The sequence below is a fragment of the Chinchilla lanigera genome, unplaced genomic scaffold (assembly GCF_000276665.1).
Source record: "Chinchilla lanigera isolate Chin_1 unplaced genomic scaffold, ChiLan1.0 scaffold00002, whole genome shotgun sequence".
Taxonomy (NCBI): Eukaryota; Metazoa; Chordata; class Mammalia; order Rodentia; family Chinchillidae; genus Chinchilla; species Chinchilla lanigera.
Window position 1 is genome coordinate 49041184 of NW_004955403.1, and position 14264 is coordinate 49055447.

Below are 14264 nucleotides of genomic sequence, written 5' to 3' on the forward strand. Positions count from 1 at the left end.
AAGAAAAAAATGTATGGAGAAAACTAGGTTGGAAATACTTAGCAGGGAATAGGGGTGAAAGAAGAGAAGTAATTCCTGTGAGGATTATTTTTGTACATTTTGGTGTTGCAGATATTTTCCTTTAACTAGTAAAATCAGTTCTAGATCCACAGATTTGGGACATTTTTTTCCTTTTCCTCAGTGCTTGGAGGTGCATTTAACATCCCGAGATTAAACCCATTTTGGTGCCCCCCCCAATATTTAGGTAGGTAGTGGAGCCTTTAAAAAGTCAGCATATAGTGATTGATTTAAGTTTGCTGTAAACAAGTTGTGCTTGACCTTGTTGAATGATGAAATGAGATTAAAATTGTTTTGCACAAGATGATGACAAATCAGCAAAATGAATTCTTTACCGGGTCTTTTGGCTTCTTAGGAATAAGGTGCAGGGAGGCAGACAAGCTTTCTTTGACGGTCTGTCAGCAGCATTCATTTCCCTTCCTTTTCCTGTCTGGAGCCAGTGATTTGCTGGTAATGAATGCAAAGGAATGGGTGTCATGTTTGCTGGGTGCGCATTTTGGTGATAAGGTTCTTATGAATCATTACTCCGTCGAGGCAGTAATGTTCTCGAAATATTCTTTTCCTTCTGTGCTTCATGGTAGTTTAATCTTACTAAGTTTTCTGTGGGCTTTTTGTACACTTAGAGGAAAACTCTCAAATTTTTATTTACTTTTTTCTGGTAGGTCTTGCTTGAATGTAACTCGTATTCGAAGGGAAGGGAAAATGGAAGTTTCAAATATATATATAATGATGCTAGATAGTGTGTCTTTATTGCAGACCTGGAATCTTGTTTTTAATGTGTTACCAACTACTGGGAAGCAACCTTTTCCCAAATTTGTGCACTTGGTGGTTGTATGTGGGTAGTACCAGGCTGTTAGGATCCTGCCAGCCAAGGATACCATCTCTGTGTTTATGATGATAGTAGACATGAACAGAACTGTTTTAATTGGTATGTTTTCTTTTTCCAGGAGCTGGAGGAGGGAATGATATTCAGTGGTGTTTTTCTCAGGTGAAAGGAGCAGTAGATGATGATGTAGCAGAAGGTAAGAAAACACTTAATGCAAAATTCGAATAAGAGAATCTTTAAAAAATTTTGACAACTGAAGGTTTTTTTTGTCTATGCAGTTGAGGCTGGCCTTGAACTCACTTTATAGCTCAGGCTGGCCTCAAACTCGCAGCCTCCCCAGTGCTGGGATTATAGGCCTGTGCCACCACGCGAAGCTTGAAGGATTTCCTTGAATTTGAACTTGTTAGAGTTTAAGAACATTTTGTGTTTATTGCCCAAAAAATGAGAAGTTTTTTTTTTTTTGAAAAGTTTTCTTTAAAATCACCTTTCTGAAAATAGCTTTAGATTTCTTGTTATTTATGCCTTGTTTGATTTTGTTTTTGTGAACATAAATGGAAAGCAGTAAATGATAGGTAAACAAAGCTGTCACAAGAAAGCTCTGAGGCCATATGATAAAGGTTTCCTTGTTATATAAATTTTACATAAAATAGATGGTGCCAGAGTTTCGTGTTTGTGTGTCGTCTTGAATAATTAAGTGGACATAGGTACCATCAACTGTTAGCTCGGAAATGCTCCGCACACCATCTTTTATTTTTATCAGAGGATTTTAGGTGGTTTTGAACTTGCCTACTTTGAGAATGTGGTAGATTGGCATATTCTGTGAGGAAGTGCTGGCTCCAGTTACATATTTTGTGTTGTGGAGATTCCTGTAGCTGGTTGAGAAAATAATGCTGTCAATATATAGCTTGCATTCTGGGGAACATATTTTCTGTGCAGTTAGGAACAGATCAGTTGAAGTACTTAAATCCCGCCCCCCCAAGTTTGTTAACTTAATTTCAAAAGTTTAAAGTTTGGAAAGTTGAGGGTTGTGCATTTGTTTGAAGTGGTCTTAGTCCTGTGGTGGAGGTATTATTTCCACAAAGTACTTGCATTATTTCATTGTTCAGGAAGTTGGTCTTCTTAGAAGTATTATGTCTTAACTTACAGTTAAAGGAATTTTCTGAACAAAACTCAGGAAATTAAAGCGCTTCTGATTTTTAATAATTTTTGCGATGAGTTTACACATGATTGTTTAGGTTGTATTGTCTTTGTATGAAGATTGTATTCTGACCTTCTGTCTCTAGGCTGCTGTTTGTGTGCAGAGCTTTTCCTGGTGGTGGCAGGGTGGTGGCATGTTGGGCCAGCTTAATGCTTGCATAGTATTTGTTAGTGTACATGTTGTTCTCCATGAGGTAGAACAACAGGGTGTACATGTGGCATGCGTTAGACTTGCCATACACTGCAGAGCTCTCCCGTTCTTTCCTTTTGGGTGAGAAACCAGATGAGAAACCAGAAACTTGAAGAGACTCACTGATGGTCACACAAATAATGACGTTTTCTCTTGAAGCACATGGTGTTTTTGACTTGTGTAGAGAAAGAAAGGAGGAGTCACATATTAGTCATTTTGCAACTGCCATTACCTGTTGAATAGTAGGCAAAGACTGGATCATTAATTCTTTGCTCTTGTGTAATACCAAGTTATGAAAGTACTGTATACTTAGAAAACATTCCTTGGTTAAATTGTGTTTATTTTCTTTATCAGCAGTCTATAATGCCAGGCATTAAGGGCATGTGGTGTCTAGTGTGTAAACTGCACTCAGGGAGCTCGTAGTTTGCTTATTAACCACTAAGGAGAAAGACCATGTGGATTTTATTTAATTGGAAGTTAGTATTCAAAGGTGAACATCATTTACCTACCTGAACCAGCCTGTATAGTATTGATACATAGTGTATGATGGATCGGTTGTAGTAGTTCTTGTCTGTTAATACTTAGTAGCTGCATTTTATTGCTGATCCATTAAATAATTTTGAGGTTGTTAAATATTGTTAATATACAGTGCATTTTTAGATTCTTGAAGTGACGACTTGGTATGTGTATTCTAATAACATAATTTATTCTAGTATTTATGTTTTTACAAGTATTTTATGTATAAAAAGCATCCGATTTTCAAGTTGCACTGCTTTGGATTTTTTTTGTATATTGTAGCCTGCATGTCATTACCTTTACGCTTATTTTACTGAGAGATTTGCTTTTCTGAAGTAAGGGTTCATACATTTCCCTTATAGGTTTAGAGCAGTGGTGGTGAACGTATGGTTTTATCATTGAAAGCTCTAAAAAGTTCACCATCACTGGTTTAGAGTATAACCTTTAAACAGATTTGATCTGGCTCACCCTTTAGATTGCCTCTTTTCTGTTAATGATACATCTTCATCTCTAGGGCATACTGTTTTTTCTTCTGTAATGCTTTAGTTTCTCGTATTGCTTTCCCGTTTATTTAGTCTCAGCCTGTTTGTAACCTGTCTTGTGGTAGTTGCCTAAATCATTTCTTATTCATCCAGTGTTTCCCTTCTAAGTTAAGCAGTCTCAGTTTGGGTCATTTTTCTCAGAAATCTTTAGTGGAATGCTGTATTCACTGAGTGAGGAACTAAATTCGCACATTTCAGCCTATAATGTTTGATATTGCTCAGAATGGCTCTTATCTATGTTTGTTTGCACTGTGCCTAATGACACAACTATATGGATACTACCGCTAAGACCTATGACTTACTTCAGGACCTTTGCTTTTGCCACTCCCGCTGTGATTTGCCTCACATCTTCCTACAGTTCTTCCCTATTAGACTTGCACAGACTTGCTTCAAACCATATCTATAACTTAATTTCCTCCGTATGTGTATGCATATGCATATATATGTACGCATATGTGTGTATATGTATGTGTATGCGTATATGTGTACACATATGCACATATATGTACGCATATGTGTATATGTATGTATGTGGGTTCTCCTTGCAGTGCTGTGTATTGAATTCAGGGCCTTACTCATTCTAGGCAAGTACTCTCCTCTGAGCTACATTCCTAGTCCCTTTTTAAATTTTGAATTCTACTGCCCAGGCTAGCCTTGAACTTGTTGTTCTCCTGCCTCAACGTCCCAACTTCCCAAGTACCTAATATCACAGATATGTGCTAACATGCTCAGCTGGAAATATTTTTTAGATCTTCTTTTATAGCACTTCATAACATACGTGTCCTATTTAGTGCTCCAAACCTCCATTGTGAGCCTAGTACGGGACTAATTTATTTTTGTGCTTTATGCAGAATGTCTTGTATAAAGTGCTGTACATAGAACAATGCCTGGCACACAGCACATGTTAAATGTTTGTTGAATAAGATAATCTCCTTGGTACTGTTACTAGGTTTTGAAAGGGGAAGAAAGTGGGTGAAAAGTAGGATGATGGAGATATATTTCTGGCAGTTGTGGTTCTGTTTAGTTGGCAGCCTTTACAACTGGCTTGCTGATGTACAGTTGTGTAATACAAGGAAATCAGGAGATCTTGGTCTTTTTCCCTAGATCCGACATGAACTAGTATATGTCACATTAAGTATCCCTCTGGGGTTTCTGTGTGCTTAGACAAAAGGACAGGACTGGATTAGGTGATTTCTGCTGGTTTTTATACTCTGGTCTTGTTAATTTCCAGAGATGTCTTAGGAGGAAACAGCCCAGCATTGTTACCACTGCCAAGTAAAATTGTGATGTTGGACTCTAGAGGGGCCTTAGTTTAAAATTTAAGTCTTCGTTGGACTTTCACAAGGCTCAGAATTTTATTATTAAGTACATTACAGAGCTAAGACAGAAACAGCATTCAGTATGTTATTATTGCCTTTTGGTCTACATAGGCTCTTCCGTGAGCGGCTTTTATTTTAGTCTTCATGGTAGCAATAGCAGTGTCTATCATTTTAAATTATCCATGACGGTTTAGCCAATAATCCCAGCTGAGTGGCTGAAGCAGGATGATGACAAGTTTGAGCACATCCTGGACAATGTGTGACTTAGTGAGACCCTGTCTCAAAATAAAAAGGGCTAGGGGTATAGCTCAGGGCATAGGCCACAGGTTCAATCCTCAGCACCATACACATAAGTCATTTCATATTTTTAATTTTTTCTGTGTTGATAACTTTGTCATCAAGTGGTAAGAAAGCATTTGGGTGCTACTGGCATAATTTGAACCCTCAAATCACTTGTTTGCTATTGATCAAGGGCAGTGTAATTCATCTGTTTGTGCCTGTGTCCTGCTTCATAAATGGGCATAACAGTAAACCTTGTCTTATGGTGTTGTCTTTATGATTACATGTGGAACAGTACCCAGCACATAATAAAAGTAAAAGCCTTTCTAAGGGTTTAGCTGTCATCATTACCTGAATATGTATAGCAGATAAGGGAGAGTCTTTGGAGTATGAAGAAACTAGGGAATTTTTTTTTTTTTTTTTTTCTGGTACCAGGAATTGAACTTGGAACCTTGCGCTTGCCAGGCACGCGCTGTGCCGCTGAGCTAAATCCCCAGCCCCCGAAACTAGGGAATTGTCTTTAAAAAGCTACTAAAAATTTCTTGGCTGAAGTGAAGGAGATGATGTGTGTGTGTTTTATAAGTGTTCTTTGTATTACTAATAAAATTCAGAGAAGTTCAAAGCTAATTTTTGGTTTTGAGAGCATATGAAGCTGGTAAACTATTAACAAAAGGCTATGCACTAGTTACCACCAAAGCCAATGTGTAGTGGTTATTTTTAAGCAGGCAAGGGGGATTCCTGGTTAGGGACCGCTGGGGAGTGCAGTGACCTGGGTGGTGACTGTACCTTTCTGTTATTTTATTTCCATTGTTATACTTTTAAAAAGTTGTGGGAGACTGAGCAGGAGTGTGGCAATTTAGCACAGCCTGGGCAATTTAGCAATTTAGTGAGCATCTCAAAATTAAAGGGCTGGGGATGCCTTGGGTTTAATCCCAGTACCATTCCCCCCCTCCCCAAAAAGAAAGTTGAATTTCTGTTAGGTTTTTCAAATCCAGGACTCTAGTTAAGGGTGTGTTTGTTTGTTTTTGAGACAGGGTCTTAGTGGTTTATACTGGTCCTGAACTCACAATGAAGCCCAAACTGGCATTGAAGTCACAGCAGTCCTCCTGCCTCAGCTTCCTGAGTGCTGGGTTTACAAGTGTGTGCCACCACGCCTGGCCCAGTAAAGGGTTTAGAATGAAAAGTGGCAGTTTCCTACCTCATTTGCTCCCTCTTGTGTAGTCCTGAAAACAAGTGTTCAGTTTTGGTAGCGTTTTTCTTTGGTCCTTAATTAGTCTTTGGAAGGAATAAAATGATGACAATTGTTTTTTTTTTTTTTTTCTTTTTTTCACAGGGTCTTGCTCTGTAGTTCAGGCTGTCCTTGAACTCATGATGATCCTCCTATCTCAGCCTCCAAAGTGCTGGGATTACAGGCTGTATTTTATTAATTTTAGATGCTCCAGGTTCACTTTTCTGGTGGAAGACTAAGATGTTCACATTGTCTTCCCGTTTCTCTCCCCATTACCCCTTGACTTTACAGCATGGGCTGTGGTGGTTAGTAGCACCTACCTTAGGACCATGTATGTAGATGTGTGGTGGTTAGTAGCACCTACCTTAGGACCATGTAGATATTCAGTGTTGAATTGGTAGTGCTGCACAAGACTGCTCCTTTTATTTTCCCTGAAGCTAATAATTACCTATTTGTATATTTGCCTCCTTTATATTTCTGAAACCTTCATTCTGAAATGTCAAACATTATAGGGAATATATGGACTAGTGTAATGAACTGTCAGCACCAAACAGCACTTGGGACCAACGCTATCCCATTTTATTCCATTAGTTCACCCTTTTCCGTCTGTTAATTACAGAAATATTACCATTTACACAATTTGAATTCAATGTGAAACAAAATTTTTGTCTTTTTTTTTTGGTATTGTTTAACTTACAGAAATAAATTATTAAAAATTAAAACGCATGTGGGTAATCTGAAACGTGTATTAACTGGTTAAGATATGGAACACCTCTTAACCATTCAAGGCAGTTATTTTAATGTAAGTTTTCATTGTTTAATAAGCTTTAAAATACAGTTTTCAAGCCAGTATGGCAGCGTATGCCTGTAATCCCACAAGAGGCTGAAGCAGAACGATTCCAGCCAGTTCAAAGCCAGCCTGAACTACATAGCAAGAACCTGTCTCAAAAAAAACAAGTAGCTGAGCGTGGTGGCACACGTCTGTAATCCCAGCACATAGGAGGCTGAGGCAGGAGGATTGCCACAAGTTTAAGGCCAGTCTGGGTTCCATAGTGAGTTCAAGGCCAGTCTGAACTGCACAATGAGACCCTGTTTCAAAAAACCAAACAGTACACATGTGTAATTATTTCATTGTATTTTTCTCATCTCCATATTTAATATTAGGTTTTCTTTCATAAGAAATTATTTTAGGATATGATTTTATTACATGAAACCTGACTTTTTGAAATTTGGATCTTAGATGCATTTTATCTTTTCCAGTCCTTGCTTCCTGTTTATTTTTGGTAAGATTTAGTCTCATGGACTGGTTCTTGGAAAATATTTTTTAAATGGTAGGTTCTAAATTTACCCCAAATACAGAAGTAATTTTGAGAAACAAGTAATCCTTAGGGGTGTCATGCAGAATTTAATGGTTTTTAAAGCCATTCCGTATGTTCATTGTTACAGTGTGAGCAGATTTTAAGGTCACATCTCCCTGGCATTGTTAAGATGGTGTGCGTGCTGGACTGAGGTAATAAAATGGTAGTGCCCAGTTTATGGATTGTAAAATAAGGCACATCAGCTCCATTCCAAATCCTTGTGAGCTGTGGGCAAAGGATCACTTAACACTTCCTTTGAAAGGCACATGGCATGCTTCTCCTTAACACCTTGCCCCACCGTTGCTACTCAGTGTGTGCTGTCACTTGGAGCAGTGTAACTCTGCCATCAAGTAAAACCCCAGGCAGTGTGCACTGCACATATGTGGTTCTGGACAGCTTCCTTAATTTCATTTGAGGATACGAAGTTTTTTCTCATCTCTTTATTGATAAAATGTTTTAAGGGATAGTGGTCATTGAAAGCATCTTAGTTGGGTATTTCGTCGTAACATGAGTGAAAACTAAGCTTCAGTATTTTAATTATTAAGATTTTTATTAGTACATGTTTGCAGTAATGATTACATTCATAGAGTTGATACAAGTATATAACACATGTTAATTCTACTTACATCCCCTTAAGCTCCAATATTTTATATAATTAATAGTGAACTGACATTAAAATCAGTCAAGTCTTTGAAACCTGTGGAATAAGCAGAATGATAGAGATTATTTGAAGCAAAGAATTTTATTCGTTTGTTTATTTTTTATTTAGAAAATACTAGTTTCTGTTTTGTTGTTTTTTGAGATAGGGCCTTGTTACGCAGTTCAGGCTGACCTTGAACTCACTGTGTAACCCAGGCTGGCCTCCAATTTGATACAGTCCTGCCTCAGCCTCCCAAGTGCTGGAATTATAAGTGTGTGCCACCACACCCAATTTGAATTTATTTTATTAAGCTCATAAAGATTGCCATGTTCGTATGTGTGTATTTGCTTAGTTTATCTCAAAGCTGAGTTGCAGGAACAAAGATAATCTACATGTTAAGTTTCATACACTCTTTAATGAGAAAATTGAAAGATTGGAGAGGTTTTAACTAATGTCCTCAAAATAATGTATTTTCCCTTCTGTTATCTGAGATGATGTTGGAAACTATAATTAAATAATTGAGGGGCTACAATTTATGTACTTCCTTTACTTCCTTAGTAGGAGGAAAGAGAAGTAAAAGCCTGGATGTAAATTAGATTTTCTGTAGCTGCTCTGTGAGGAAGAGGTGGCATGACCATCTTAAGCAGTCACTCCAGCTCACCTTTACTGCGTGCGTAATCATGTACCAGGCACTGTCCCAGCTGTGTTATGTGTATTCATTCATTAGCTTGCACAAAAAACCCTATGAAATAAGCAGACATTGTTGAGAAGGTTAATTTATTAATAGTATAACCTAATTCAAATGGAGAAGCTGGGGTTCTTATTTCAAATCTTACTGTAACTTACCTAATGTAATTTTATGTATTTCAAACCTTGATCTCTATTTACTTACGGTAAATGTGTTAGAGGTTGCTGGAATGTGACTTGTTCATAGCAGAGTTGATTTTATAGTGCCTAGTAGGTCTTGGTTTTTCTTTCTGGGGTGCTGAGGATCAAACTGTGGACCCACATGCCCTTCAAGCCCTCTGTCACTGAATTGCACCCCCCAGGCCGTGTTTTAGTTTTGAGATTATTCTGTTCGGAGATGTACTGAATTTTCTACTAATGGCATTCTTAAATTAGGACACACTGTAGGTAGGTTTTAAGGAGTCTGTGCACAGAAGTTGTGTGTAATGCTCTGTCGTATGAGATGGCACATAGACATTTTCCTGGTCAGAGTTTGTAATCATCATCTGAATAGTAATCGTTAGTCCAGTGCAGCGAGGGTGAACCTTTTAGGGCTTTCAGGGATTATAAACAGCCCACTGTAGCACACATGCCGTCGGTTTGCCACAGCTGGCCTAGTGTTTTTCAGTGTGTGGTCTGGAAATCCCTGAACTCGCTCAAAAGGCCTGTGAAGTCAGAAATGTTTTCCTGATACTCAGATTTGTGCTTTTTCACTGTGGTAACATTGGCAGCCGTGGTGAAACAGCCGTGTGGGTGAACTTGTGGGCATCTCAGAGTGGGTCAAAGCAGCTGCCCCACACAGTGCCTATAGCCACAGTGCTCCGCATTGCCATGCACTGGAGTTTAGAGAGCACTGGTTTTATTTAAGAGTGGCCTTAATGAAGCAGTAAGAAAGAACTGTAGGTATTCTCTACCTGAGTCACGTGTTCTGTGGGACTAATGGAAAACACACCCAAAGCATTTCTGCCTGGAGCAAAATAGTCTGGAGGAAGAGGGGTGGTGCAGCTATTTGTGAATTTGAAGCTCAGCTAACTGCTCTGTTCAAGGAGCGCTTTTTTTTTTTTTTTCCTTTTTGTCTGGAGGCAGGGTCCCACTAGGTAGTTCAGGCTGCCTTAAACTCACAGGGATCGTTCTCTCCAGTGCTAGGATTACAGGTGTGTGCCACCACAGCTAGCAAGGAGCTTTTTTAGCTTTTTTTTTTTTTTTTTTTTTTTTTTTTAAAAGAACTCCTGGATCCTAGTTATTTAGGCTTGGATATTTCATGTTCATTTTCTTCCATGAACAGTGAACTTGTTGCCTTATTAGGTAGTACTTGTTCATGATAACATCTGAGCTTTCAAGCAAAAAGTAGAATTTTGAAAAACATACCTACTATTGTGAACTTGACAGCTTCCCAATTACTTAAAAGACTTCTCAGATGAAATCAGTGGCAACATTAATGAATTAGTTTTCGATACTGTGTAATGAATTGTGTCAACCCTTGGAAAAATCGCATAACTGAGTGGATCCCCATTTTAAAAGTGTGATGCTAGAATTCATGTATTGTGGCCAGCAAGAAGATTGGGTTTTAAATGTTACAGACCTGCCAAGCACTTGGGAGGCCGAGTCAGGAAAATCTCTGAGAGTTGGAGGGCAGCCTGGACTACATGGTGAGTTCAAGGCCAGTCTAAACTACAAGTAGTCAGGCCTTGTCTTAAAAAACCTAAAAACCAAAGTTACAAACCGTTGGTATGATTCCAGATTCCACAAACCATTAAGAAAATGTTAATGTCACATTTTGGTGTACAGTACTATCAAGGGGTATCCATAACTACCAAAAAAAAACTATTAAAATATTTCCTTATTACATATCTTGTGAGACTGGATTTTCTTCATATATTTAGCTGACAAAACACCTTTTTTTTTAATGTTGATTGCAGAAGCAGTGGAAAGAATTGTAATTCTGTTAGGCCAAATATGAAAGATTTGTAGCAATGTAAAATATTGCCATTCTTCTCACCAGTTTGGGTGTGTAGTTATTTTAGTAACGTTTTTTAATTTCTAGAGCTTATTACTATTTCACAGTGAGTAAATACTTTAAAGTTGAAAAAAATCTTTGTAAGAGTGTAAAGGGATCCTATCATCTACAAAATTCAGCAGCTGGTTTACTCTGTTAATGCATTTCATTTTACTAGTCAGTGACATTTTAAAAGTCTTACAAGCCACAAGAGGGACCAAAGTAACATGCCAGTTTTGTGCACTGATGTCCATAAAGCTTTGTGTAAAAATGATTTCCATCACTTGAGGTTATTCCCACTTTTTCCCTTAAATTCTCGTTCAGATACCAAATTAGATCTGCCCTAAGTGCTTCGTTCTGGTGATCTTGTTGAGGAAGGATACCTTTAGGACTTTATTTTTAAATTTACCTTTTCCTTGCAGAGATTAAATACCAGTAAAATATTTGTCAAAATACTTCAACTCTAAAAGTTTTTAGGGCTTTCCCCATAGTGTCTGCTTCATAACAGCATTCAGGTAACGCAGTGGGATTGCTATATTCCTTCTGCAGTGCCTAATCTAGTACTGTTTGCAGGTTAGCTGCTGGTTATTATAAATTGGTGATGACATTGTATTTTATTTTGAGCTCAGCGTGTAGCAGTTTGATGTGTTATCTTTTGAAAGAAAGGTATGTAATTGGCATAACAACATTTCCCAACTCATGCAACTAATAAGGGAGAAGGCACAGTTTTTTCTGCAACATAATTCCATTCTTAAATAGTTGGTGAATTTCCCATTCTAAGAAAGGAATATCAACTACTGCTTAAGATTTTCAGTGCTTTTCTGGCTATTTTCTGCTCTTTAAAAAAAATTCCTCAGCCAGGATTGGTGGTGCATACCTGTAATCTCCGCACTTGGGAAAATAAGACAGGAGGACTACTGCAAGTTTGAGGCCAGCCTGAGATACAAAGTGAGTTGAAGGCCACCCTGAACTACAAGGCAAAAGCCTATCTTCAAAAAGAATTTTTTTTTTTCTCCTTAAAGTACACAGGATTTAAAATTTTTTTTTTTACTCAAACTGTGCTAGTTTTTTCCACCAAGGTTTGAACAATGACTATCGTAGAAAATAAACTCAGTTAAATTTTTAAAAGTTGTAAATATTTTTAGTTGATATTAATAATAGTTGATTCAATTTTTATCTAAGTCTTTGCTTTTGGCAGATGTAGAATCCTTGGCAAGTTGTTATCAAATGCTTCTATATGCCAGCGTACCAAGGGTTGTATTTTTATGACTGGTTCTGTGGGTTAAATCTTTTCTGAATATTGTTAGCTGGAATTTTCTCTCTCAAAGTCTGAATGATTTCTTTTATTCAGTTCAGGTTGTTTATGACCAATAACTGTTGAAGAACCTCTGCTTTAACCTATAGTTTTGTCTGTGTTTACATGCCCACTGTAACTTTTAAATTGGACTCCGAATTTGGAAGAATTGAGGACATTTTGTATGATCCCAATAGTTTCAGATTTTTTTTTTTTTCCAGATTCTTGAAGGTATCCTTTCTTAGGTATTCTCCTACTGTTGTTCTGGATATATTATTAGAGTGATGAACCTTAAGAGTTTGAACTTTTCAGATTGTGTCTTTCCACTTGTCTGGGGAAAGTTCCTTCTCTTGTTGCTGGGACAAAATACCTGACACCAACAAATAAAAGAGAGAAGTTGATCTTGGTTCACAGTTGATAGAGATTTCAGTCCATAGTGGGCTGGCTCCGAGGCAGGGTGATATGGCAGAGGGCCTACTGGGGAGGAGCTGCTTACCTGATGGTGTCCTGGAAGCAGAGTCTAGGGAGGATGAGGATGAGGATGAAGGTTGAGTTCCCCAGGCCACACCCACAGTGACCTCCAGCTTCTGACATGGCCCTGCCTCCTAACAGCCAGTCAGCTATAATGCCCTGCAATCCAGTCACCTTTCAAAGGGCCTGCTGGTGATTGCATAAGGCTTTAGGAGGACTTCCAGATATGAAGCATAGAGGGATATATTGGGTTGCTTTATACATCATTCAGGGGCAATCTGAACTCTTCTCTCTCTAATTGCTTGTATTGAGAAAGAAACTAAGGTTTGGTATACGGCTCTGTGGTAGAGTGCTTCCCTAATGTGCTTGAGGCCTTGGGTTTGATACCCAGCACTGCAGAAAGAGGAGGGACCTAGGTAAAAGGGATTGACTGTAAAATTGAACACGTACCACCCCTCCACTACCCTTGCCTGAACTGAGCTATGTCTTCAGTGCTTTTTTCTTTTTTTAAGAGACAGTTTCAGTAAATTGACCAGGCTGGGCTTGAACTCACAGTGCTCCCAGCTCAGCCTCCCAAAGTGCTGGGGGTTACAAGCATGCCCCAACATGCACAGCTAAAATATAAAAAAAAAAAAAATTTAAAGATGCAGAACATGGTTAGATTTGAACAGTGTTGCATTTTAGAACCTGCCATTGTAGGATCATTGCAGGTCTGTGTGAAAGTAGAAATAGAACCTTTTATTTTTGGATACAAGGCCTCACTATGTCCTCCAGGCTGGCCTCAAACTTGGTTTATGCCTGCAGCAGCTTCCTGAGTACTGAGATTGTAGCCATGTACTACTATGCCTGGCTGAAACAGAAACTTCCTCTCAACCCTGTGATTGTATTTTTTCTAGTTTATCAGAGGAGGGTAAGAGTTGAATGGGCTAGAAATCAGTTTCTAAGGCAGCACAAGAGGAATCTTGTATTTCCTGTTGGCTGATAGAGTGGAATGGCTCTTTTTCTAGAGAAGCGAGCTGTTGCAGACTAATCTCTTACTAGTGATGAAGCACGCAAGGATGGTTGTTCTGCGACGCGTTCTGTACTTGCACCGGCTCCTGTAATGAATGAATTTGTTACTTGTGCTGCGAACATGGAATAATAAGTAGTTTTTAAAGATAGTTATTACAGGAATTGATAGTAGCAAAGGGATTGCATGCTCCCACTCATTTTTCTCGTTGACATAGTTATTTTTTTTAAAGCAGAACCAGTTTTTCAAGAGAACTATTTTTGGCTTCCTGATTTTGTTTTGAGGCATTTATCATAAAAACTTAGAAGTTCAGTGTCTTTTTTTTTTAAAGTTCAGCATCTTAAACTGTTTTAAAATACACAGTTCAATAGTGTTAACTCTATTCACAGTCTGTTACAAAGTACATTTCCAGAACTTTTTCATCTTCCAAAACTGAAAGAATACTCGGTAGATGACAACTTTTCCCTCTCAGCTCCTAGCAATTCCCATTTTACTTTTTGTTCCTGTGCATTTTACTATTTAGCTCTGTTTTATAAGTGAAACCAGGCAGGTTTTTTGTGACTGGCCTACTTCACTTAATGTGTATTTAAGTTGGTCTGTGTTACAACATGAGTTG

The 14264-nt window shown here is 38.2% G+C and overlaps 1 protein-coding gene across 1 annotated transcript in view; it reads left to right on the forward strand.

Moving 5' to 3' along the window:
• Positions 1-1004: 1004 nt before the first annotated feature.
• Ppp2r2a (protein phosphatase 2, regulatory subunit B, alpha) overlaps positions 1005-14264 on the forward strand; it is a gene marked incomplete at its 5' end in the record, with an annotated part of 71556 nt that continues 58296 nt past the window's right edge. The window contains 1 exon segment of the mRNA XM_013514116.1: positions 1005-1079. Coding sequence (XP_013369570.1) covers positions 1005-1079 — 75 coding nt within the window.